General features: G+C 40.9%; 1 protein-coding gene across 2 annotated transcripts; it reads left to right on the plus strand.

Moving 5' to 3' along the window:
• The first annotated feature begins 13,062 nt into the window (after nt 1–13,062).
• On the plus strand, nt 13,063–25,975 carry NPY4R2 (neuropeptide Y receptor Y4-2). Of its 2 annotated transcripts, none has more exons than XM_069796535.1 (2): nt 13,063–13,238; nt 20,034–25,975. In XM_069796535.1, the coding sequence occupies exon 2, from the start codon at nt 20,151–20,153 to the stop codon at nt 21,282–21,284; it is 1,134 nt and encodes a 377-aa protein (XP_069652636.1). In that variant the 5' UTR covers nt 13,063–13,238; nt 20,034–20,150; the 3' UTR covers nt 21,285–25,975. The 2 variants fall into 2 exon arrangements, with proteins under 2 accessions (XP_069652636.1, XP_069652637.1); XM_069796536.1 differs by lacking the exon at nt 13,063–13,238 and adding an exon at nt 14,342–14,533.
• The last annotated feature ends 1,808 nt before the right edge of the window (nt 25,976–27,783 follow it).

Raw genomic sequence — 27,783 nt, forward strand, 5'->3', positions numbered from 1 at the left:
TACACTAGGGCTTCCTGCAGTCCCCTGTCACTGGGAAACAGATTCCTGTCCTCTTAGTGAGAAACCTGTATTTTTGGGAATAACTAAAGTCAAGACAGAACCGTCATTAGAGAAATGGATCCAATGAGGACAAGGACAGGAAAAACAAAAAAGCTACAAGAAGCTGCTCTGCTAGACAGACCAAGACCCTCATGCTCTACACAAGCAGAGCTATTAAGTACTTAACAACTTTTGTGTTCCTAGATAAATATCATCTAGCAGAGAGCTTTTCACACTGTTAATGAACATTTGTATTACTTTAGCTTCTTGCCTGAAAGGGTTTCATCCTCAGTTTGCTTTGAGCCACGTGCATCTACCCAAGATCCCAGGAAGAGCCAAGCATGCAGCTTTGACTGTACTCAGCTCAGGAGAATGTAGCACACAAAATGGTTGTGGTTTTTTGGTTTCTAGTCAGGCAAGAGACAAGGATTTCCCTGGCTCCTTCACATGTTCAGTAAAGACGGGAAAGCTGATAAATACAGGAGCATTGAGAGCTGTCAAACTAATGGACAGTGTTGAGATATTTTAGCCTTCTACTGCAGTTCCAGGAAGTTAGTCATCAAAATAGCTCATTGCTTAGCACCAATGCTTATGGTAGAGTCTTAGCTTAGGAGTAACTCTTCTCCCTCACAGTTTGGCTAAGGTGGAATAAACTCACATAGGAGCAGAGCAGGAGGGGAAATCAGGGCTGGTAGCATTAGCTTAAAAGGGAGCTCTTCAAAGCCCAGTCATTTTAGGAGTACTTTATGGTAGTGCCAGCATAGTTGCTTGTCACATGCAGAGCAAGTCACACCCAAGAGGCTAAAGGCTCGCTTCAGCTCTGAAATGCTCAAGAGAGTGAAGGGCATCTTCCCAGAGCCTCCATTATGAGTTCCCACAGAGAAGCTCAGGGCCAGCACAGGGATGGCTCCATCTGTACCCACAGACACCAAACCCTACTCCCAGGCCCTGGAAGAATAGCTGCACTTCAGGGGTCTGGGCTGCTTTTGTCTTCAGGATGAGAGGGGTAAGGTCCAGAGGTTCATGAGCAGTTACTGCTCCCCCCACCCCCCATTTTGAACCCCCTCAAGAAGTGGAGCAAGACACTCATCTGGACAAAGGCAAGCAGTGGCAGTAGTCAGCTACCTGCAGACCTGCACTGCTGAAGGCAAAACTCTCACTCACTAGGTGAGAGAGAAAGGAAAAAAGTATTTAACCTTGATTTTCTCTGCCATCTGCACTTTGATATCACTGGCACATGCAAGCTTTCCATGACAAACTTAGGCTAGAGTTGATCCCTTGTATGGTCATTCAAGCTAGATTACACCAGAGATAGTAAGAGATGCAATAACTCTGTTCTTCCAGTATTTTTTTTCCTGTCCAACAGGAAGACAGACACTGCTATTTCAGCCTGGTGGAGCCCCATTTACCCATCCATGAGCAGTGACCCAGGTACCCTGCCATCTAAGTATGGCCCTTAACTGTCTCTTCATGTCATGCCAGCTCAGACATGCACGTGTGCCTGTTCCAGCTGAGGTTCCCTGTGCTTTGCAGTGTGTTCTCCAGGAGATGGGAAGAAAGGAGCAGAGAGATATCATAAGCGCAGCATAGCCAACAAAACAAAAGGGAGCTGCTCTGGACTCAGACACAGGGTTTATGCAAGGGCTAATTCCTGCTGAAGGCAAGTGGGACCTTGGGATCTAAATAAGTTTGTGGATTGAGACCAAAACTACCCACTCCACAATCCTAGTACTGAAGGAAGGAAGAAGCAACGTTTACCTTTCTTCAGGGTAGTGGAGGTGTTACACTGCCTTTGTGTTATGTCATTTTGCTGAAGAGTTTAAGGAAAAAAGTCAGGCCTTCTCCATGAGCAGCAGCTAGAGAACTCAATTTTTGCTTCAAAGGGAGACTGTTCAGAGACACAGCAAAGCTGGACAAGGGGGAACCATGGACATAGGCTAAACAACTTGAAGTAGTTCGAGTTTAAATAAACCGTCGCCCCCCCCCCCCCCGCCAACCCAACTGTCATCTACCCCAGACTGGTAAAGGTGGGAACTGATGGGGAAAAAGGGAGAGTTAATAGAGAAATATCTTTCTAAAGCTTACACTAGGGAGAGGATTTAGGCAGGGTTCATTGACATAACCTAAAAGCATCAGGAATTCAATCTTGAATCCTTCCTGCAGAGGCAAGACAGTACCACCCACCACAAGTGGTGATGCTGCTGCACCCTGATAAGTAGCAAACTATATTCTCACTGACAAGGGCCAAGTCACACAAGTGGTGCTTTTGGGGGAAATATCAAGTTTCATGAAGTCCATTTGATTTCCCAAGAGTTGCACACACATTAGGTAGGGTCCTACCTAATGGTTTACTCCCATGAGTTCAGCTAAAAATGGAGGCAATCAGTTGTCTGAGCCAGAAGGAACATCATTTTCCCTTACTAACTTCTCTAAAACAGTTAACATGAACCGTTTTGAAGTCAGTTCAGATTTATTTATGTGCTTTAATCCAGTTTTGAAGCCTACTATAGAGTTTAGTAATTAAGTAGTAAGTTGATGTAGTTTTGAATCAGGAAACACAAAGTGAAGCAATAGGCATCCAGCAGACCATGTCTAAAGACACTAAAGGTTACTGAAGAAATGTTTTCAGTGTGAGCAAGTTCTAATCAAATTATGGAATATGATACCCTGGTCAGAGCCTTGGTGATCTGGAGCCACCATCCAGGCACCCCTCTGGTTCAGCCCAGACCCTCCAACTCCAGGCATCTCCCCAGAAAAACTCAGAATCCTTCTAACTGGCAAAAGCTTCGGAGGGCAGGATTGCCTCCTTGGCTTGGCGCAGAGTCACTATTTAAGCCAAGCCACTACATTATTTGACCAGTTTAGTTCAGCACCTTCCCTGACAGACGCAAGAGCTAGGTAAACAGGGAAAGGCAGAGCTGGACGTTCCTCTCATCACAGGCCTCAAACTGAGGAGGCCCTACATTAACTGTTGCCATACCCCCACAGCCACTGAAGGAAGTTGTTTTGACTTACATCAGTATGTCTACAGCTGGGCTGCAAGCCCTTGCAGCACAACAGACCCCAAGGCAGAAGGTATAAAGGGAAAGCAGCAAGCTGCCATAATCTGCATGTCTCAGAGGCACTCAACCTTCTCACCTATCACAGCCATCAGCTAGGCTAGGATGACTTAACCTTCCCCTAACAGAAGAACGCTCAGAGGACACTTGCTTAACGCTGCAGCCCCAGAAGGTGACTTCATTTACATCTGCACAACAGGGAATCCTTTCTACTCCTTTGTTACACATTTCACTTGGAAAACTTTGTTTGTCTCAAGAGGAAAGTTCCAAGCAGGTGAGCAGGAACATGAACAGACACAGCTCTGCTCTACTACGGATCCCATAGGCAACTCACTTAACATTACAGGCTTTCATAAGCACTTACTTGGTTTCTTCATTCTCAAGTCTGCAATCCAAGATGTTTTAAGCTGCCTTTTTTTTTTTTTTTTAAGGAAAAAAAAAAAAAGCACACAGCATACTTCAACATACACTTCACGTTAAGTAAGTAGAGCTGCCAGGCATTTCTGGCAGCAACAGCCTTGGTCACACCACACTTCAGTTTCCTATTTTATATGTATATTTTATACATTTGTCTACCTGAGAAACAGCAAGAATTATAAGAAAGTTATTAATATAGTTATTTCTCTCCAAGGAAGAAAGGATAATTAACTAGTTAAGTAAACTAATCATCTTAAGACAATAATTTAGAATCCACCATGCCCTTCAAGTTACAAGTTGCTTGTTACATTTCCTTGCAACCATACTCTTATTAGAGATATTATACGCTGTAACACTTAACTGTCCTCAAGAAACAGCACAAGATTTGTCAAGAGTTATAGTAGGGACAAGGCAGAAGTGGGTCTGGCCTCTGGTTACACTAGACCCTAATCAAATGGTTTCAATTAAAATAAAACCAAGTTCACATCACATACTTAACAGTGCAAGAGATATGTTGTGTTTTCACCTTGTTGCCTCTAATTACTAACAAAGTAATTTTGAGCAAATCATTCCCTTCAAAGAGAAATTCATTCATTTAAGGATTACCAGAGGAGGAATATTTTCTCAAGGCACTTCATTAGATACCATCACAGTTTGCTGCAGCAGAACCACACAGAGAGCATAATCTACCAAAATCACAAGGTTAACACAAAACCTGACAGCTGCACCACAAGGCTAAAAACAAAGTACAACAGAAGCTCTAAAGCCTTTTGCTAAGTACACACAAACTAATAAACAAAAAGAACTTGCATAAATCAGATCTTCTGTCACAACAAACAGCAGACACCTCCTCTACAACTATCCTTTTACTCCAGATCTCTCAAGAGACCACACTCATTTTGCCACTGCCCCTTTTATCCCCAAACCACTTCCAGTGCAGCTTTGCTTCCTCTAGCTATTTGTCAATCAGTGGAAGCTGATGAGTTCAGCCATACCAATCAAGGTGTCTAATTAAACCCAGGTATGCTGAAAGAGCCAAGCTAATGGAATTAATGCAACACATTATGCTAGGAATCCTCCAGTAACTTTTAAAACTTGTTATGCCTATCCTCCAATTCAGCAAAGCATTGAATCCCTACAGCCTCTGATACAGCGACAGGGATCTGTGCTAGTTTTTCTGGCTGGTTTTGAGATGCAGCCTCACATACTGTGTGTTGCAACAGTCTAATGGCACAAAGACCTGGACACCTATGGCAAGATGTGTGTTGAAAGAAATGTCCTCTTTTTAGTGTGGCAGAAACAATACTCCCATTGGTGTCCGATTCCAGCTGTGTTAGAGGCAGGGCATGCATACAGTGAAAGAAAACTGGAACTTTTTCTTTCTTTGCCTCCCTCAATCCTTAGCATCACTACTGTTGCTGTCAGAAAGGGAGCCATGAGTGACAATCATCCTGACTGTTACATTCATTTCTGGGCTGAGATAATGCACAGCTCCTCTCCCTTTTGCTGCTAAAATGGTGCTATCTGGTTGTGGTGATCTACCTCTATTCCCCAGGCCTGGTTTTGCTTCAGCAACTGAGAGATACAAAACTACAGCTAGTCCCTGCAGGTTGCTAAATAGGGACAGAATAATGTGCCTCATATAAAATAATAGAAATTATAATAAATCAGTCTGAGAACAGTGCACTCTCCACACCACTGCACTGTATGAATGGCCTGTTCCATACCTGGGGGTGATCTTTTTGTAGCAGGTCAGCCGAACAATAGTGCCCTGCTGCCTTGTTTAGCATATGCCCTTTCCCCACTGTTCCTTGACGGCCTGCCAGTTTTGGAGGCATAGCTTTCCGGGGGTCAGACCCTTCCACTGACACCAATGCTGATGCAGAGTAACTAGTCTGTCTACTGGAGTTTCTTCAGATTGACACCAGCACAATGGAGACCAAGATGCCAGTGTACGTCAGTGCACAAAACAAGTCTTTGTAAGACTTTTTGAGGTGCCACCTTCTGATCGATGATCGGAACAGGTTAGAGTGTCCATTGGCACCCGGGTGCTCACATTTACATCACCTCCCTTTGCACCGACCATTGTTTCCTCACTGTATATAAATACACACTACTCCTCATTACAAAATGTGAGCAGCCCATGCAAGTATGGTAAGTTAGCAGCTCAGAGAATGTGTGTGTGTATGTGTATGTGCATGTACACTGGAAGTGTTTTTTAATCTGAGTTTGTTGGGAATAGTAGGATTTATCCTTAATTCTGTGCAAATTAGTCTGCTAGATCTTTGAAATAAACACCTAATTTGAAAGAAAGATTATTGTTTCTTTTCTAGAAATTCTTCCTGTTCTTTTGCTTGATCCTTCTCTTCTCAAGGACTCTGTGTGATGCTCGCTGTTACTTTAGACCAGCCAGCAAATACGGTAAGAATGGCTAATATATTAGATATCCCTGAAGCATTAATCCAGAGATTCAAAGCCTTTTTTTCTTAGAAATGTTGCAATAGTATAATATGTTTTTTGCTGAAGAATGATCCAAACAGCTGTGTACCCAGGAATCAGCCCACCTGGAGGCATCACTGGTCACACAGGGAGAGACTCTATTCTGTTCAAGAGTTACCCTCTGGGATGATGTATAACTGAAGTCCTTTCCCATGTGGCAAAAACCATGTACTTTTAAGCAACATTGACTAACCTGAGTGGGGTACCTGACACTAAAATCAAAGCAAAGACAACACAGCTGGTGTTTAAATTCAGTTTAGCAGAGCAAGTTGAAGTCTAATAAGAATTGAGGAGGAGGAAGAAATTAGTCTAGACCTGTATGTTGAATATGAGAAAGAGCAGAAAGATCCTACCGTAGCCATGAGCTAAGGCATTTCTCAGATCCATTGCAGTAGCAGAATAATCCTTCTCTGTTATGTGGTTGCTACAACTTTATCATGCCGTGTCATACACTCATGCACACTTCAGGAGCAAAGACAAGGCATCTTTTTTTGCAGAGCACTGGGTTAGATTCTTCTCTGGTGTGACTCTGTGGAAATCAGTTCTTTGATTGATACTCCACAAACATAAGACTGTGGTCTATGTCTATTGATACATGTTCATATGATCTACTGACTATCATTTTCTGGTGTGTACATGCAGGGTGCCTTTCAAACAGAAACCTCTATGTTTTTGGTGCGGTGTGGAAGACTGAAGATTGTTACCAATGCAGGTGTAAGATGACTGCAACGATTTGCTGCAGCTTGTAAGTTCACCCAAATTATTGTTTGCTTATTCAGGAACTGGTGGAAATGTTCAGACTTAAAAAACTTCAGTGAAAGCGTGCGTTGGAATTTATACTTGCATAAGCAAAATTCCTCTTCCTGTTTCGCAGTTAGCTCTAATCGTGACCAAGCAGAATGATCTGGCAATCACATAGACTTCTTTTAGGAAGAAACAAAATGAAAAACAGTTAGGGTCTTTCCAGCACACAGCTCTTCCTCATCACCTAGTCCTTCTTTTGATTCTGACACTAACTGCTTGTATGGTTGCCTTTAGCCTCTGTTTTCTTCCTCCTTCTATTCAGCAGCTTGTCTCCAGATACCTAACGACCCCACAACACACATACATGTGGGCTTCTGCAGCTCTGCACCAGACCAGTGGCCTGCCTGCAAGCACCTAATCAGGCCAGAGCTGCTCCACATCCTTCCCATGCTGCCAAGTGCCCACCCTTCCTGCTTATCAAAACAGAACACACATACCCTGCTCTGATAATTTGCTTTCTAAATCTTCTCGCATGTTCCTGCCTCATGGATGGCAGGTGACACATCAAAGAGAGCTGCGTCTTCCTGAATATAGTGGTGTGAACTGATTAGCTCCCCAGAAGGCTGGAAAAATTCTTCTTGAGGTGAGGGAGACAGAGTCCCATAAAGGGTCTGTGAAGAATGATACAATCCAAGGAACTCTTGGTGGGAAATATTCCTGGCTGTCCTCAGCCATAGAAGGGAGGGAGTCAGCCCGTGCTGAGAAGAGGCTTGTCTGGGAGGTATTCATGCTGGGGTGATTCAGCACTCTTTAAATGGTTTGTTATTATCAAGAAAGTCTTAGTTTGAACGGGGAAGACAGAATTAATCCCTGTTTTGTCTCTGTGTGGGAATTTATACCAATCCCTAACAGAACAACCCGTGAGAACTGCATTTAAACTAGAACAAACATTGGGAAATCATCTGTTAACAGCGATGATCAGGGCTCTGTATTCCTCTATGATAATCCACAATGCCTGTATTAATGCAATCCATGAGCCAAATCGATCCATAATGTAGCTTGATCCAGGATGGCTGTAGTTCAGTAAGCATCCTTCTCAGTCCATGTTGTGGCTGCTGATTTTCTCTTTGCCTTTCTCAATGACAGAGTTTTAATCCCCAAGAACTATGACAGGGTGAACTGTGTTGGCCTATTCCACAAGAAAAGCTGTTCCATCCGAGTGGTGAAGAAGACTAATCCTGACATAAGCTGCAAAGTCTACAATGGAGCTGGTTAAGACCATGTGATGTATTTCTCCTCTTCCGCACCTACCCCAGAAGTTGAACATGCTCTGGATCTCTCCTTTAGAGGAAAGCAGCAAAGCAGCATGGTTTCAGGAGGAATGGGTTCGCCTCATACCTTTCACAGCTCTAACTGTGCCAATCTATCTCATTTCTAACACTAGGTGGATTGTCTTATAACATACACATTTGTAACCAAGCTTTACCACAGATAACTTGTGACTTTTTTCCTGTTGGGATCCAGAGTTAAATAAATTTTCACATACATCAGATCACTGCTTTTCATTCTAAGTAGTCACTGATTGGTCTTGTTGAAAACAGAAGAATTTATGGTGTCTGTAAATGTTTGTAAATCTAATTATTGATTTGGAAATAATCTAGCTTTTAAACTAACAGGTATGATATAAATTGTTGCCAGACAAACGGATTCATTAAGCTACTATGCTCATTGACATTCCCCAAGGACATGCATACTAGAAGAATAGGACGAAACAAAGCAGAAAACAGCCCTTTGAAAGCCTCCCCCTCCTCCCACCCCAGTACCTTGTGTACGTCAATCCATTAGTGCAGATGCACAAGGGAACATATTCCCCAGGAGATAACTGCTATATTACAAAAAAGGCAAGCCCATGCCTGAGAGTCCAACCTGCTGCAAAGAAATGCCATATAAATAGCTCTGTAGCCTTCCATACTGGGGTAGAATTTCCTGCAATAATCTTGTTTGGATCAAAGTCCACTGACAAACAACCCCATGAAAGCTGTTTGTACAGAAAACCTAGACTATGTTTAGGTTATGAAATGTGTTTAGCCAGTAGACTTCAGGCACTACACTGTGCCTGGTATGAAGTCCATGAAGTGGTTTATATGAGAAATATCCTATAAAACATACTTAGACAATATTAAGAGCAATTATAACAAGAGTGCTGTACAGCTTAAAATACCCAGATAAATAATTTGAGTGTGTTCAGTTTATTCAATGCTGACATCATAGGCATTTTCTTCATTTGCCTTTCCTCTACCTTGCTGTACAATGAAATATTTCAGCTGATAGAAACAACAACTTCTTTTTAATACCTGTTGTGGAAAACTACAGTCTCATTGTCTATTTTCAAGTGCGGTGCTGAGAGTATATATGTAGAAAACCTGCACATACGAAAGAAAACAGCTTACCAATGGTTAGAAGAAAACCCATCCATGGCTCCAGGTACTACCAGAAAGTCATTAAGGTGATTCCAAGAAGCAGGTAAAATGAGAAATACAATTGTACCTTCTTAAATTTCTGGCCCTCATGATTAGTTAGAGATGGCTAGTAGCAGCTCCATTTGACGATATCCCCCTGTGCCTTCTTGGGAGTAATGGGGTGGACATCACTGGAGCTGGTTATGAACCTTCCAATCTGTGAGTAGCAGACACTGGAGGGGCCCTCACTTTTCTATTTGCTGAGGGTGGATCAGAGGATTTCACCCAGTTATATAGATATATATATGGAGATAGATACAGATATAGATATAAAGGGATCATGCTATCAGCTTCCTAAATGCTAGATGCACTTATAAGGGCCTGCCTAGGGGGCCCTGAGTAACAGGGTTATTTTCCTGAAGGCTTGAACATCATTTAAGCAGTTCAGAAAAATCCCTGGGAAGATACATCAGTTTCATAGCTCCCGCCGTGGAAGGAAGGTTATGAACCAATTGGAGAAGGCTGAAAATGGTTAAAATATCAATTCTGCTTCAAAGAGATGTAGAGATTCTGACAAAATAAAGCCAAACCAAAATTGTGCAAAATACCTACAAGGATGCCATGTAGACCTGATAAGCTTAGCATATACATGGACTATGTACTGTTCCATGGTACATTTTCTCCTTATGCTTTCATCATCAAGTACCTAGTACTATTCTTTGTAGACACTGTTTACTCACTGTTTAACTGTGCCAGAGAGAGCAGGACTCCAGATGCTGGACCACAATTAGATTTGCTAAATGTACTGTAGGAGAATTGGCCTCTGAAATTCCATGCTCAGAGGAAAGAAAGAGACAGAGCATCAGGGCTTCATCAATGAGGGCTCATATGGCTGAAGATGTGACTTAAAAACACTGGAGGAGACCCTCAAAGCATCCAGAGTGCAGCTGTAATCCTGCTGGTGTGACAATCCTGTCACTGCCAGGAAAATGTTTAATTGCACCCAATGAATGTTTGTTGGTAGAGGCCTTGCTGTCACCATAGCCACTTGCAGGAAGGAGTTGTTTGGCCAGAGCAGAGAGGACTATTTCCCCATGCACCTGTACCCCCTTGAAACGTGTTGTCTCCATGGAGTCCAACTGTCTTATGTAATAACCTGCAGAGAAAACAGGACAGTTCCCAGTGCCTTCCTGTAACAGGAGCACATGCTGTGGACAGAGAATGGGAGCAAGCCTTCTTACTGCTCTGTGGGTAGTAGGACAGCCCCATACCTTGCCAGCTACAGTTTCTTAACTCCATTCCCTATCAACAGCAAACAGGGGCTGGTCCATTGGTTGCTAGAATCAATGCAAACCTACTGATATGAACAGAAACAGCCAGCCTGACCAGCACATGACTAGCAATAGCTGAGACTACAGTACTTCCACGTTGCTCCCCAGCAGCCAGTGTCCTGCGTATAGAGGAATTTCCACCCTTATGCACCCTCACACAAGTACTGCTTGTGCATTTTGCAAAAGCCTTAATGGGTCAGGATCCTCACAGAGACTCTCCACAGATACGTGTTCAGCAGTCCCCATTGTATAATGAATAAACATGGCCAGATTCAAACGAGCCAGCTCGGGTATCAGCATCCCTCTCAGCAAGGTGCTGAACCAAGCCTACAAGACCCACCTGGATGAGGAAATAGGCATCTGCATCTTTGTCTTGCTGCTGCTGTTCTCACTCCAAGCTAGCTCCGGTATTTTCTCCTCTATGCTACAGGCCGGACAGCTAGTGCACGGCAGCTCCAGCCCCACCACATCTCTTGGCTTACACTCAGTAGCCACTGTGTGCATGTAAGTCCCAGCTACACGAACTAGTGCAGGGTTTGAATGACCCAAGTGCTGCTCCCACATTAGCTTGTTAATAGTGAGCATTTTCACCCTGCAGTTTGGACACAACGTCGAAAGAATATGCGTGTAATAGGACTCTAATGCAGACCCATTCATCTCATCAAAAAATGGCCAGAACCTTGCTATAGCAGGTTATCCTAAAAACCTGTCAAGAAGAAAGTCCCAGCTGCCATAGCAAAATATTGGTGGTTAGGTCATTTCCTGATCCCTGGGTGGCAGAGCCCTGAGCAGTCTTTCAGGAACAGTGCTGCAGCTGTTCTCTGTTGACTTTAAGAAGAGAGCAGATGCTAATTTACTAGTTTGCAGGCTCTGCCCAGATGTCTGAATTGAGAGAATAAAAGTGACACAGCATTTCTTTAAATGTTTGGAAGGTGTGGCAATAAGGCTGGCTGAAGAATCCTGCAAGGTGAGGGGCACGAGAAGAACAGCTTCACACATTAAAATACCCCTCAGTAAAAGGACTGTCTCTTTCTTAGGGGTTTTCCTCCCCTTTCTTTAATGCTTTGAACAGCAGAACAAATAAACATGTGATAAATAAATTAAGGAAGATACAAAAGTAAACAGGCCAGCTAAATAAATCATTTCAGTTTTTCTGGCTCCAGTAAGATAGGAAGCTTCTACTTCCTAGGGAGCTGGCAAGAGGCTCAAGATCTGTGTGGGCTCATGCCTTTTCAGCTGGAGCACAGATTTCATGTCCTCTTCCCTAAACAGATTAGAAAGATCATCTTCTTCTGAGGCACCTGGGTAAAAGGGAAATGCTAGGCTATGGGGTACTGTTCAAACTAGCTGGTAAATAAAGCTCCTGAAAGGAGGTGGGGAAAAATAAGTAATATAAAATAAGAAGCAGCTCAAGCATGCCCTGAAGAAAGAATCAGTAACTAAGGACAGCTCTCCAGCTTACACCATGCATTACACAGATTCCAGTTTTATGCTTCTCAGCATTGTAAGACAGGAGAAATGCCAAAATACCCTAGAAAGACCTTAAATATTTCTGCTTCTGCTTTGATTATTTCGCTAATGATGAAAGATGTCAGCTAAGCTCTTGAAGTAGATGAGCACATCTGTAATAGCTGGTACCAGAAAAAATTAAAGAATACAGTACAAACAAAAAAATTATTTTCACAATTAGTTTAGTTGATAAGAGCTCAGACTTATTTTGATATTGAAATGTTTGATTTCTGTTGACATACTACATGCCTACAAATGAAAACACATATTTGCTACAACTACTTATTGCACCTCTAGGAGGGCCCCAGAATAGCATTAGCCACTGGACTGGTTAAGTAGTTGACCATAGCTTAAAAACCCACTTTAAGTAAAGACTGAAATTAAGTTATTCTGGTATAGCCCTTGGAAATATTCTCTTTGTGTATTTTCCCAATGCAAGAGAAAAATTTGCAACTCTGATTTCTGCCTTTGTATTTCATGAGAAAGACCTGGGAAAAATCAAAGAAAACTGGTACTTCCGAAAATCCTCCTTTTCCTCTATTTCCAACTTTCTGAGTGTTCTTACATTTCTACATTCTTTGCCTGAGTAACAGTGTACTTCCTCGCCTTTCACAATTTAAGGACTTGTACCCTGGATCCTTCTAAGATAAAATTTCAATATCACTCTGTGATGGAATGAAAAAATTGAGAAAACTGATACTGGGAACATTTTCATACATATGAGGCAAAATTCTCTTTGAGCCCTACAGAAATCTTGATTCATCAAGGAGAATAGGATTAGGCTCTGTTTCTGTATTTTGTCCCTTTGCTTTAGTGTGCAGCATGGGTGCGTGCCGTGCTTCAGATAACTTCATAGTTCTTTGCTGAAGTTGCTATTCCTCTCAAGTATCTGTAGAATTTCTATATTTATATAACAGCAGAGGGAGCCAGAACTTCAAAGTCAGACCATAATCATAAAACAGAATTCATTGGCTAAACTGAAGGGAGGGGAGGAAGGAGGGGGGGAGAGAGAGGGGGAGAGGGAGAGAGATGCCATCCAAATTACCTACAGAAACAGTGAGGAGAGCTTCTCTTCTCGATTGCTAGGACACAGAAGACCTTACTTTGCTGCTACAACATTCCTTCTTTCTTCCAAGATAGAAATGTGCAGCAACAGGAGTGATTTTTTCGATCAGTAATAGGTAAGAATTTTCTAAATTATCTATTTCAGACTGATAAGACCTCAGATCTCTTTGCTCAGGTTATCACTTTTGATTGTAAAAATTTATTCAACTTTCATTTGAGTGACTGACAGCTGATGCCATCATTGCTAATTCCTTTTCTGCTCAAATCTTCCTCTGCTTTGGATAATGACTGATTTCTGATCAGAAAATGTTGACTAAGGTTTCACCTGGAACTTAACCTAAGATCCAAGTCAAGAGTTATATATCAGAAACTTTTAAGGGAGAGTTACTGAGTAGTTGCTACATTAATATAATTTAAAGAAACAAGTTTTAGAAGGAGATAAGAATATCGATTACAAACAGTTTGGTTATGATCCTTCAATCATTTAACTATTAGAGTAAACAGGAAATAATGAAAAGCATTCAATTAGGATTTAAATTCTAAAATTGATCCATTGATATTGACAGGGACGTAAAATTTAAATTTGAGAGAAGCCATGGATTGAAAGGCTTTGTGCATATTCAATTCCTAGAAGCAAAGAATTCTTGCACGATCCTTCAGTTCCACAAAAATGTTGTAGATTCCTTTATGGTTTTAGAACAATACAGAAATGAGGGCAGAGATATTAAGTGAACTTGATCCAAAGTCCACTATAATCAACGTGCTCTGAATCCAGTCACAAGGCAAGGAAAACAGTAATGAATACTTTGTTTTCTTTATATGCCTTTTAAGCTCTTGTCCATCTCTGTGGAGAGAGACTTGTCTGCTCCTCTAGACCTGTACAGCACCAAGCACAAAAGGACCTATTTTCAATTAGTTTTTTACCACCATAATAAACATTAGTAATTATTAATGGTAATAATTTAGCAAGAAGGGTTATAAAAACAAGGGAGGCCCTTGCTGTTTACCATTCAGCTTTGATTAAGGCTGTGCAAACAATTGCTTTTATCAGCCAGTGCCTGAACCAAAATATTAGATGTACAGTTTTGAAAGACTGGATGTTTTTGAGGGAAAGAAGGCATTTGCAGGTGCAAAAAAAAGTGATCTTGGCATGAATGCAATATTTTGTTTCATTGGAAACAAAATAATCATAATCAATTTCTGAGCTTTTTTTTAGTAAACCAAAGGGCTTGAATCACTGTGCAGGAGATCATGATACCAAACCTGGTGTTTAACCTAATGGAGCCCAATGTTTACCTGGGTTCTCCCTCCTCCATCAGATTCAGAAAAAGCATTTGAAGGGACCTCTTTCAGCTTCAGAAAAAGTACTCTGAGTATGGGTGCACTGAACCAGCATTTTCCACCAAAGCAGGTGACTATGTTTGACAAATGGATCCAGTCTGACTTGTCATGAAAGGCCCAACCCTTGTACCTACTGAGCAGAGCTTTTCAACCTATCAGGATGCAAGAGGGAGATAGCATATTCTTGGGGGATCTCTGGGGTTCAGGTGTGCTCCCTGCCACCTTGCGGTGTGACAGAAAGCCTTCCTGGTTACCCCTGGTCCCTGAAACACTTCTTATCTCCTAGTCCCTAAGACTTCTTGTTCCTCACCCAACCCATGCAGTTTCTGGCAGTACATATCATGTCACTCTCCAGATATCCTAACTGGCTGTCTGCTAAGGTGCCCATTACAGTGATTTATGGATTCCCCACCTCCTTTGGTAAAGATGACCTCTGTAAAAATATATTTTTTCTCTTGGGTACAGGACAAGTCACAATGGCCTTTACTCTTAAGTAATCAAGGGCTAACTACCATTCTCCAGTCTGCTGACTTGCTAGTCCCATTTTATCTTTGTGAGCTGGCTCCATGTCTTTGGTAAGGTTGTTATGAATTTAACCAGAAAACAAAAATTTGGAGTAGCTGCTTTTGTAAAACTTCCCTGATTTCTGCAGGATCAGAGAAGGTTAACTTGTAACATAAGTTCACAACCCCTAAGAGGTTTCCTTCCCAAAACGTGCAGATGTGAGAGGGGGAAAAAATATTCATTTTCCTGGGTGTTTATACCATCTCCCAATGTTACAAACTTGTAACATATTAATACACACAACTCGTTCCATACCCTAATTATTCAGGGTTTAGAAATTTTTAACATATATAGCTTTTTCAGTGACCTGAGATAGTTGCTCCCAATATTTTTTGCAACACAGAGTTAAACAAAGATGAAGAATCCACTATTAAATTTCATTGTACCAAATCCTTTATGGATTTAACATTGCTGTGGGATATTTGTGCATAGCCAGTGGCAGGTTTCCTCTTCTAGTTAAGTGTTGCCTTCCTGGGAATGTGTAATGGTAGTCAAATGGTTTTTAACCTTTCTGTAAGATGTAAAGCTAAACAGGGCAAATCTATTTTACTGAGATAGTCACTGCCAGCAAAAAGGGGATACCACCATTAGTCACCACCACCTCAGTTAATATCTGCAATATGAAATTCAGAGTTCTGTTAAACCTTTCCACTGGTCCTCTGTTTCTAGTTTATAAGAGGCAGACAGTAGCTGCTCTGCTCCAGATAATTGCCATAACTTTTTAATAAGTAATACAATCACTTCATGTCTTTAGGAATCTCTTCTCTCGGAAGTCTTATGGACTGAAAGCAGCAAACATGACTTGAGCAACTAGTTAAGTTCTGAGCTAGATAAGCAATTGCTTCTAAGCACCAGATAATGAAGTCAAACACTGCAAACATTTTCTTTGACTTATGTCTCATGTGGAATTCAATTCACACTGTCCATCTCAACTACGGAGCTGGTTTTTGATTACAGGGAGATGATCATGATTAGCTTTGCAAGAATGGCCCACCCTTTGCATGTAAGCACATAGAGCACAATATCCGTAGTAGTTCCTTGCTTTATCCTACCTCCAGGAATATAGTTTTTATAGAGGTTTTCATGGGATGTCTTCAAGTCCAGAGGTCTCTCAAAAAGACAGTCATCCATTAACTGCTTGGGGCCAGTTTTTGTCTAGCAGTCTCCTTGAAACCCAGTGAGGGTTTCAGTTTCTTCCCTGATCCATCTCTGCAGAAATCCCTTTCCTTTGAAGAATTTTTCTGGGAAATGCAGAATAGCCCTCTGGGGCAAGGCTTTCAAGCTGACTAGTAATAGTTGCTTTCCTTGTTTTGAGACAACCTGAGTGACATTTTTTAGTTTAGAAGACTGTTTTTCAGCAGGACAAACTCTTCAAACCTTACCTGCTCTTTTTCCTTGCTTCCAACACAGACAGCACAGTGATGAATGTCTATAAAAGATACACATGGAGAATTTACCTTACACTAAGATTAAATCTGAAAGCTCCTTGTCTTTTTCATTCTGCATCCTGTTAACTTGCTGCAGACTTTTTTGACACCTTTTTTTTAGAGAAAATATCTCACACTGCATCAATTAGAGAAGAAAACCCTCGCTTTTTGAGCATGTTAGCTTTTGTTACTAACCTCTTCCCTGAAGTTCATTAAGGTTCTGAAGAGGATTACTCTTTCCTCTTTAAAAAGAAACAAACAAAACCAGTCCAACTTTTCCCCCCACTCCCTCTGCAAACTGATTTAGAAGGCATGCTTCTTGCTCCTACAAGCCAAGTAAGTATTGGTTCACTTTCTGGAGACAAAAGCTGTTTCTTTAGCCCATAAAGTTTTTGCTATGTTTTACTGGGCAATCAACAAACCTTTTGATACAGTGAGGGGTCTAACACCCTTTTTTTCCCACTGCATTGGTGATTCAGTATATTAGCTAACATTTGATTCAAATGTCTAAACAAAGTACACATTACTTATTACTGGCTCTTAATTTAGACTAAACTGAATGACAGTCAAACACTGAGATAACACAGCATTTGGCAGTGACTGACCTCGAGAATCTGCCATCCAAGGAAACCATAATAGGATATATAAGTAGAAGGTCATGGCAACATTTATTTTTCTGTTTTTCTAGAACTGCTTTTTACATTATGGTTGCCAGAATAACAGATAAGGAGAACTATGGACCTAGGTGATCTAGGGTCTGCCTTTTCCCAAGACATCAGGTTGGCAGGCAGTTTGAAGTCCTGCACCGTGCACCACAGGTTCCCTTGAGACGCTGGACAGCTCATGTCTCACCTCCCTCTCTCAGTCCCCTTACATGTGACAAGAGGGTGATAATTCCTTATTTACCACTGGGCAGTACCAGGGGAGTGAACGCCCAGGAAGTGCTTGACAGTCATCTTGTGGGAGACACCATAGAATGCAAGGTGTTAAAAGAGAGGGAGCTCCTAACCCAACAAAATGCATTGCAGAGCCTTCAGAGATGCTATTTATCCCCACCAAGTTTGCTGCCTGTGACAAATGCACAGCTGCGCTCAACCTTTGGCATTCCTCTTGGGAATGTGCCCCTTAAAGCTGTGGGATCTGGCTTCTGCTTTTCAGGTGGCTCCACTACATTCTTTTTTTGCTTCAATGTTATTAGTTCTCCTCACCGACACCTCAGCATGTCTAGAAGTGTCTGGGACCCTTGAGAGGACTTAGTCTGTGGGGCACAGATGTTTGTAAGAATTCAGCACATATTTTTCAAGCAACAAAAGAGAACCATGTGCTTGTTGTCAAGGTCACTGTAGCTAAGGACACTAGGCTGGGACTGGAGTAAAAAGCTCATGTGTTTGTTTACAGCAGAGTCTGTTTGTCCTGTCCAAATGCCAAGACTGAGTTTCTTTGACTGGTACCAAATAACGCAGGCTGCTGATCCCTTTGCTCTGTTTCATTTGCAGCATCTCCACTGGCCAGGAGTCATTAAAAGCTAAGGGGATGATTGATGGTTTTTCATTCTATAGCCATTTTCACACTGAAACAGACCACCATACCTTCCCCCTATGTGACCATGCAATCCATACATCATCATTGCCTCTTCTCTTAGTTCCAGAAAATAAATCGATCTGTTCACATGAGTTGAGTAACAACATAAAAGTGAGTGGACAGAAAGAGTCATACCTACATCCACAATTAGGAAAATTTCCTTTGCCCTCTTTAATTAAGATTTAAATTACTGAGGAAATGAAAGAAAAAGAGGAAGAAAAGATTGCTATATTTTACTTGTGTAACTGTCTTGACTGTCTCAGACAGATGGATACAGATAGGTAAATCAACAGGTCTAGCAAAGCAACAAAAGAATTGACTGTACTAATTTTTGCTGATCAAGCAGAACAATGATCCCAAAACATCTTTTTAATTATTGTATGCTATTGCTTTCATTAGTTCCTGAGAGGCAACATCTCTAGAAGCATACAATACAATTCATAAAGAGAAAGACAAGGCAAACAAAAAATTGTAGGATGGTGGGCACTTTTTTGTACAGTACTGGTTACCTTTATGTATGCAGTTGCTCAGCAGTAAATGGTACTCAAACAAAGAGATAAGCTCTCTATACCGTTTTATGTATGTGTTTGTATGTTGACCACTTGTTTTTTGAAGCTCAGAAGTTTCTCACAACCCCACAAACTTGTTTGAGTGGCATTTTATTGCTGAGGAAAGGGTCATGCAATGGGTAAAAAGTGTTGTTCCCTGAGTATTTATTTACTTTTCATGTTACAAGCCTTTGTACAGCATGAAACTGCCTCTGGCCTGAGAACTCCCAGCAGAGTCAGATTTTTTTAAATTTGATTCCTGAACATAGAGGATTTGGACTCCAGGGTCAGGATTATCACGCAGGCTCTGCTATGACAGATTGTAACAGCCTCCCAGGAGCCATTTGGTAGAGTCCAGGCAGTCCTATGGCTGAGACTTCCAAAAGTGTGCAGCCCAAATTAATTCTGTGGGTTCAGCTCCCTGAGACGCCATTGAAAATCCCAGCTCAGGGCTTGCAGCAGTGGTTAAGAAGCAGACCCATCTGACTATGCAGGAACAGTATCCAGAAGATAGCACATGCTATTACAACACTTGAATTCTCTTGGTTAAAAAAAGCAAAATTATGCTGAGGGAGAATCAATAAGGAGCTTTTCAAAAGGAATTAATAGATGTTGTCAAAATCACCCCCTCTTAAAGCCAAAATCAGGAGACTGTGCTATATTTCTGATAAACCCTGCGATGGCTGCATTAGCTACCCAGAGGGAGACATCAGTGCTTCATGGGCACTGGAGTTTGTCCAGAATGGGGAAGCAGGAAATTTGGACTGCAGTTGCCATGAATTATCACAGCTGTGTAGAAGCTGAAAAATGTTGAAATGATTTTGAATTATTTTAGACTTTTTCAAAATTGTCCCCAGTTATTCTTCCTGAGGACATGAGCCTGAATTTTTGCATGGTGATTGTCTCAAGCAAATGTGGGTTCCAGCTGCAATCACAAATGCAATTCACAGATTAACTCACATAAGATATTTTAGTGTTGGCTTTATGAACCCAATATGCCTTAATTTTCACATTGATGTTTAACTCAACTGAAGGTAAATGCAGCCCCACAACATGTCTTCTGCTCAGTTTTGGATCAGGACTTTGCAAAACCAGAATTACACACAATTTTTACCCCCAAGTGTGTTTTGATGCAGCTTTCTTGAACCACCACTCTACTGCATTAGTGATGTTCAGATACTGAACAGATAGTTAAATGATGAAGTTAGGATGTTCTAAAATCCATGGGACAACCTCACAACAAATAAACACAGTCATAATTCAATAGAGTTGCACAGATTTCCATACCACAGTTTAGCAAAGTGTTCCATTTTATGATCTAATAAACTATATAAAAGAGAGCTGCAGAACATACACAGAATCCCTGGTGTTTGCTTCCCTGTCTCCCCTGCTACCCTTTGTCTAATTTCTTGTAGCATAACTAAGCAATCTTTTTTCCTTTCCTTTGCAGAAATCCCCAGATCTTCCACAGCCAAAGAGAACAGATAAAACCTCTTTTAGGCTGGCTCCAGAAGACCCAGATTCTGTTTGACTACTACCTTTTTGGATAAATATTTGGGGGTTCAGGATGAATAAGACAAGGGCTGTTAATGATGGTTTTCCTTTCCTGAACAGTAAGAACTGGAGCTCAAACCGAAGCTTCCCCGTGCACATTTCTAATCAGTGCAGGAACATCACTGACCTTACTGTCTTTCTAGCCACCTCTTACAGCTTGGAGACTGTCCTAGGCATTGTGGGAAACATCTGTCTCATTGCTGTCATTGCCAGGCAGAAGGAAAAGTCCAACGTCACCAACATCCTAATTTCCAACTTAATAATTTCAGACTTGTTTATGTGTGTTGTCTGTCTGCCTTTCACCGTTGTTTACACCATGATGGACTACTGGATGTTTGGGGAAGTCATGTGCAAAATGACCTCTTTCACTCAGTGCACATCTGTGACAGTGTCAATTCTTTCCCTTGTCCTTATTGCTCTGGAAAGACACCAGCTCATCATAAACCCAACTGGCTGGAGGCCAAGTATCTCCCAAGCCTATCTAGGAATTGGAGTAATTTGGACTTTAGCATGTCTCATGTCCCTGCCCTTTTTGACCACATCCATCTTGTCTAATGATTTGTATAAGCAGCTCTCACACATCATGAATTTTTCCACTGACAAGGCCATATGCATCGACTCATGGCCTTCTGAGCAACACAGACTTATCTACACTACCACTTTACTGCTCTTGCAATATTGCATCCCGCTGTTCTTCATTATACTTTGCTACCTGCGTATCTACTTACGTCTACAGAAGAGAAAGGACATGTTTGAGAAGAGTGAATATAGCAACCGAGCAGTTCAGCTGAGAAGGATAAATATTTTGTTAGCTTCCATGGTTGCTGCTTTTGCTGTTTGCTGGCTACCACTGCATGTTTTCAACACCATCGTGGACTGGAATTACAAAATCATTTCGCCTTGCCACCACAATTTGATCTTCTCATTGTGCCACCTGGTAGCTATGGCTTCCACCTGTGTCAACCCTGTTATCTATGGTTTCCTAAATAGCAACTTCAAAAAAGAAGTGAAGTCGCTGATTCTGAGTTGCCAGCATAATTCAGTAACTGCATCGATGGAAGAATATGATCATTTCCCTTTATCCACCATGCAGACTGAAATTTCCAAGGGCTCACTGATGTTGAACTGCAGGCATAATTCTATCTAGCTAGTAGAAGACATTTCAGAGGGGTGCACTGACACCACACACCTATAGGTATAAAAAGCAACTAGTGATGCTATAGCTGGGATGTGAACAGGAACCCATTACTGCCTGATTTTTGGAAGAACAGGCAAAAGAAGGTCATAAATGTATATAATAGCTCATATGGTACACAAGTTGTTCATGTCATTGAGATGATACAGACATTGAGGAGACTGGGCTGATGTATAAGTGGCTGCTCTAACAGATCAGTAACTAAGCTGTGGCTGCACATAGACTGACACAGGGTTCATCGGCTAAGTTCACATCTCTACCATGGCTGCAGTTGAAACCCAGACTTCCAGTTTCAGCACTGCAGGCTGCCAAAAGTTGCATCAGAGAAGACTCTCTCAGTTTCTCAGTATTAGTAGGATTTTTATGCACAGCTGATACACCAGTGGAACAGAGATATGTAAATACATAATTTTTTGTGCTTTACCAACTTCCACAGCCCATTAGGTAACAGCAATCTTTCAGCAGGTCTAGTTCACATCAAACAACTGGATGTTTGTATGAAACTTCTCTCTCTGTCATGTAAGCTTGGGACTAACCATTGCTTCTGCAAGTAAGGACACAGAACAATGACCCTGGTATGTAAAGAAGCTACTGATTGAGGGTTGGTGGCAAATTAAAATGTTACTCAATGTATTACACTCTTAAAACATTGAGATGACGCTGAGCACTATTTTTAAGCAAATGAAAAATAGTTGTAGATCTACATGGAAATGAGTCTGGTTGACTTTGCAATTCCTGCTGCTGTCAGTTACAAAGCTCTGTGATGCTAAAACTGCATGCGATGATGATACAAGGTGGCTGAATTAGTGGAGTTGTTCCAGGTCGTGGTAGCAGGATGTCACTTCTGCTGCAGCAGCTCCTTGGTACTTTAATTGCAAAGTATCTCATTCAGAAGGTCCGAACAAGCATGAAAACTTGTTTGTAGAAACCGTGTCTTTTCAGAGTGGGTATGCTCCCAAAGAAATAAGCACATGCATGGAGGCTTTCAGTTTCCCATTAAAATAAAACCAGATGTCAGGTACCAGTCCCACCCACTGGCATCAGCAACAGAGATGGAGCTGAAATTCCAGCTAATCAGTAGAATGTCAATGAAACTACACAAGTGGAATCTGGGTCAGGTTGAAGCCAAGCTACATGTAAATAGATAGTACTGTCAATTGTTCTGCTAAAGTGAGGGTCATGTTTTTTCACATCTGTGGTATTTTTAGTCTTTGTCCAAAAAACCTACCAACCACAAACTCATTTTAACCTCTGGAGCCAGAGACATTGCTCAGTGACTACTGAGAAACCAAGAAGTAGGTATGCCCAAGAAGCCCATACTGAGGAATGGATTAAAAAAAAGGCAGCAAGTGTAAAAAGGAGACCAACCAGGTCAATGCTAAAGAAATATGGAAGCATATTCTGTCCTGAGCTGTTAAACTACCCTTAGCAGAAGACTGGACTAGGTGACCACCTGAGGTAATTTCCAACCTGAATTTTGCTATGATAAGCAGTTGTTACTCCTTGTAGTCAATGGGTTTGCATTGAGTTGAAGATAGCCAATGTATAGTTATGCAGATAGTGAGAAATCTCTTAGCTGGAAGCTCTCTGATTAGACAAATTGGTAAATAGTTAAGGGAGGAAAAAGTTCTTCCCATACTGTGGTCTGACAGGCAATATGGATGTTGGACAGAGTATCTGAAGACAAGAGCAAAACTTCACATTATAAGGTAGCAATAGCTATCAATAAGTACGAGATCATATCCTCAGGTGGCAGAAACAGGAGTTAATCCCTTGCCATGAGCTGGGTGCACAGAAATCTGTGGCAAATCTCCAAGTTTGGACTTGAATTCTTATGTGCAGAGTCTTAAAGCAGAAACTGTTTTGATGCAGCCACCCTTCTAATTCTGGGTAGAACCTGTATATCTCAGTAAGAGAGCTCACACGCAACTACCTTTTATATCTTCCTCAATTATCTGGCAAGACACTTTTGCTTCTTTCAAATGGACTCTGCTTTTTTATTTACTTTGTTACCTGCCACAGTATGATGAGAAGTTGTTTCTCTTGATTTGTTTGTATGCAATGTTATTTTTAGACTGGACATTGAGTCTATTACAAACACAGAACAAGAGAACTCTCACTTTATCTTATATGCAGCTTGAAATTTGCTACTGTAGCTGAAACCAGAGCCGATGCAACCATACAATGCTGAGTAGTACAAAACAGAGTAACTCCTCCTCATCAGCTTGATTTATATCAAAACTGTGCTGTATTATTTGAGGGCTTAAAATACTGCTTAAACTTTGTAGTGGTTTTGTATTTAGGATCAAGTTCACCCAATTAGCCTTGAGTAATTCTGCCTGTTTCCTGCACTTGTTATAATTCTAATATTTCATTAACTAAGATGTGTGTCAAGCTATCGTAAGAACACTCTGCTAAATATGAACATAGATTCTGATTTATGATCTTAAGTATACAAGTTTTCAGGCAGCAGTGTCCTAAATGAAAACACAATTACCTTTAGAATTTGTACTTCCGTGAACTTGTCTTTGTCACTAGTTCTAAGTGAAAACTTTTTGATAGAGCACTTACAACATGTTAGAGACCTGCCACTAGAGCTAGGCATTTGCATTGTGCATCAGGTCCCAGTTCTTCCTGCAAAGGGTAGAAATATCACTCTGACTCTGTTTAACTGTAATTCATGTGGTCATTTGTATCCGTGATCACAAGTAAATATGTAAAGCAAGCAGCTCCAACTTTACAGTAACCCAGACAGACACAAACAGATGTATCTTCCTCCAGTGATTAAGGGAAGTGTCAAGTTTGGAGTCAAGTACTGTTTATTGCTAACAGACTTCAGACTGGATAAACTAAAAGATTTAAACACTAAAAGACACCAAACCGTACCCATACATCTAACTGCAAAAATGCAGATCCTGAAAATTCCCAACCAGCTGCTGCCTATTCATCTACTTACACACCATCTTGAGGTACATGTTTTTCAAGGTCTAAAATTCCCTTTCAAGGTCTAAAATTCCCTAGCTAATGAAATAAAATTTAAAGTAAACCCAGAAAAAAAAAATATATCTAAGTTCCAAAGGACTAAATAGTTACGCCACGTGTAAGTCCCGTCTCTATTTACACACCAGTCATCCTGCTGGCACAAATAGCTGTAACAGGAAAGGTGCCTTTATCACCACTTCTTCATTCTGTGTGGACATCAAGACTTATGCAGCTATGCACAAACACAGTAGAGGATATTATGCTGCTAGTTTTTAAGAACTGCTCTAGCAGCTCTTCCCTGTTCCCTTTGAAGGGAAAGGCACAAGACTGGATGCCATTATGCTTGCATGGTTGAAAGAGGCATTTTATTTGTTGCTTTGAGCCTTTAATGCAACCAAGGGGGCCTATGTCTCTTTGGTCCCGGCAGAGGGTAACAGAACAGAAATAGCTTACATACATCTTATCCATTTGTAAATAATAAATAAGGTTCATACCCTGGAAGTCTCAAGCATTTTTGTCTTCATTGTATACAGTGATGCTTCTGAGTACACTCTTTACAAAGTTCTGCTACTGAGTTACAAAAGCAATGTTGTGGAAACATGCAGGAGTTGTGCACATCATGACTTCATATAATCCTAAAACCTTACCCTGCTTGCTTTTTTTTTAAAAGCTTTTCATAATCCTGCCTTTTGTGACATGCTGTAAGAAGATAATAAGGTTTTCAGAGCAAGAAAACAACTTATTACTGTGATATAAGTGGCACACTATGGGGAGTCTAATAACAACAAATAAAATATTGTCTGTATTACTTCACTTTTCTGTGCCTGCTTCTGTAAAATGGCATAATACTATTCATAGTATAAAGTGCATAAGATTTAGTTCTCAACTACTGTTTATCAAGAGAAAACAAGTTATATTGTATGATAAGAGGCATTGATATATGAAGGATTAATAGCTTGATGCATTATTTCTAAGGACAGACAATGGCGCAGCACAGCCAACTGAAGAGGAGAGGACAGGCTCAGTATCAAAAATTCAACATGGGACATTGCAATATTCCAATGCAGGACTCGGCTCATCTCCACAGGCTTCCCAGATTGCATAGGAAACTGCGTCCTACACAGCATACTGTCCTGAGCCCTGACCAGAACCCCCAGCAGAAAGTAACCCGAGACTGTTGAGATGAAAACTGATGTGGGACATTTATCAAAACTTTATTGAACCTCAGAAATGCTTTGACTGGGTTAAAAGAATTGGCAAATTTCTCTGACCTGGGTTACCTGCCTCAAAAGAAAGTAAACCAAGGTGCTAGAGATAACATGTTGTGCTATAACCAGGTTATGTTTATTACATTTATACACACAAGCAAAGAGTGCAATAGGAGTGTCTGCTACCTGCCTGGCATGTTATTGTATGTCATAAGTGTGATGTGATCAAAAGCAGTTGGTAATGATGTTATGACAACAGTTGGTCAGGGTCTGCACCATAGGTTTGCTATTTGCAAATGCAGTGTACACACACATATGAAGCATGACAGTGTAAGAGAGCATATTGTAAATTAAGACCTCACATCCTAAGGGCCCCTTATGGGATTCTTTTACTTTGACCTGTGTGTCTTCTCACAAGATCACCTGAGAATTCTTTTACAGGCCATTGTCTTCAAATTTCTAATTTGTTAAATTGATTTCAATAGAAATTGTTGTTGCTTAGCTCCATGGGTAATCTGGGTTTACATTTTATGAGCATCAACATCCACATAGCTTTTATGATCTTCCCTCATTTTCTCAGTTTGCTTTACAAAGTCACTTCTTATGACTTCCTGAGTTCAAAGTAGAATAAGCCTGAGTATACTTTCGTATAATGCCTTTTCCTGCCAGACAATGCTCATTAGGCCTTGGTTGGAGTTGTTTTGTTGTCCTTCCAATAAATACTTAGTAAACATGAAGCCCAGTAGCAGCACAGAGATTATATGATGGAAGCCTGAGAGGAAATTTAATTCCAGAGTTTGGTTTTTTTTTTTTGAACTTAAATTGATGAGACCTATCACCCATTTATAAATAATGCTCAATTAAATAGTGCTATAGTATTCATCCCATATGATAGAAAATACTTTGTTCAACAGCAACAATAATACAGATTACCAGCCATAATACTAAAAAAAAAATTTAGTTATGGTACATGGCAAATACAGCACTGCACATTCTTTCTACCTATTGGCAAAATACAATGGGTTATGTTAAACATGGTGACATAACAAGTATTTTTTGTAGAATATCACAAATGCAAATACAGCCTAATTTTATTAGGCTCAAGATGACACCTCTGGCAGCAGAAAGACTTTGTCAGTCTAAAGCTATGACAACATACAGAACATGAAACTTGCACTTTAACTCTTAAAAATAGGGCTAAGTTTTGTCCTTGAAGTCCCAGGTAAAAGTTTCTGTGCTTTGAATATAATAATTTTAGCTCATGAATTACTGTGTCCCTTATCCAGATTATAGGAATACAAAGTCTCCCTGTTGGCAGCTAGTAGGCAAATACTACTTCACCATTCATAAATATTTGCCTTGATTCCATTTTATTACAACATGACTGCATGTAGAATGCACTTGTCCTGTGCTATGCCTGTAGTAACAAGCATGAATTCATCTAGTTGATAGGCTGACTTAATGACTAAGAGTAATTACATGTACCATATATTCCTTTAATTTCAAGGCAGATTGTAGAAGAGTTCCTGATGTCCTAAAGACCAGCATAACCACTTTCTGAAACACACTGCATTCACAGCAGAGACACAGCTGAAAAATACTGGAAAGTTCTGGTCTCTTCAGCACGTACATTAAACTCACAGGAATAGTACAGTCAAGCAGGGAGTTTTGTTTAAACTAATGGCAAATACACAGACTGCTTCAGGAGCATGATGTACCCCCTGGGACTGTGTTTTGGGAGGGCTCACAGGATTCAAAGATAGCAGAAACTGGCTGGCACTGTGGTTAAGGTTTTTAAAGCTGATGAAAACATCTAGCGACACCAGTTCCATTTAAAATTCGGTGTGTGCTCAACACTGAAATACAGCTATACTATCGCAAACTGTGAAGTGTCATTTCATAACAACCCACATTTCCACAAGCCACCACAGAAGTCCCACACAGCACATGACAACACACAGAGGCATGCACAGCTTCACACCAAGCAAGCTAATCTTCACTACCAGACCAAAAGGTCTGCTATTAAACCTACAAACTAATACAGTTCCTCTCCCTCAGAAATAGTCTACAAAACATGGGTCTTAATAGGATGAATATATTCCCCATGCATTGCAAGGGAAAGCTTCATAGCAGTTCGGCTGCATTCTGTGTCTGAATGAGTTGCTTATAGACAGCAGTGCAGAGAGCTCCTAAATAAGGAGTATCTTACTATTTGTGGGAAGGAAGCAGAGAATTACTTGGATGAAACAAAAGGAAGTGTT

This window comes from Haliaeetus albicilla, chromosome 11 (assembly GCF_947461875.1).
Source record: "Haliaeetus albicilla chromosome 11, bHalAlb1.1, whole genome shotgun sequence".
Classification (NCBI taxonomy): Eukaryota; Metazoa; Chordata; class Aves; order Accipitriformes; family Accipitridae; genus Haliaeetus; species Haliaeetus albicilla.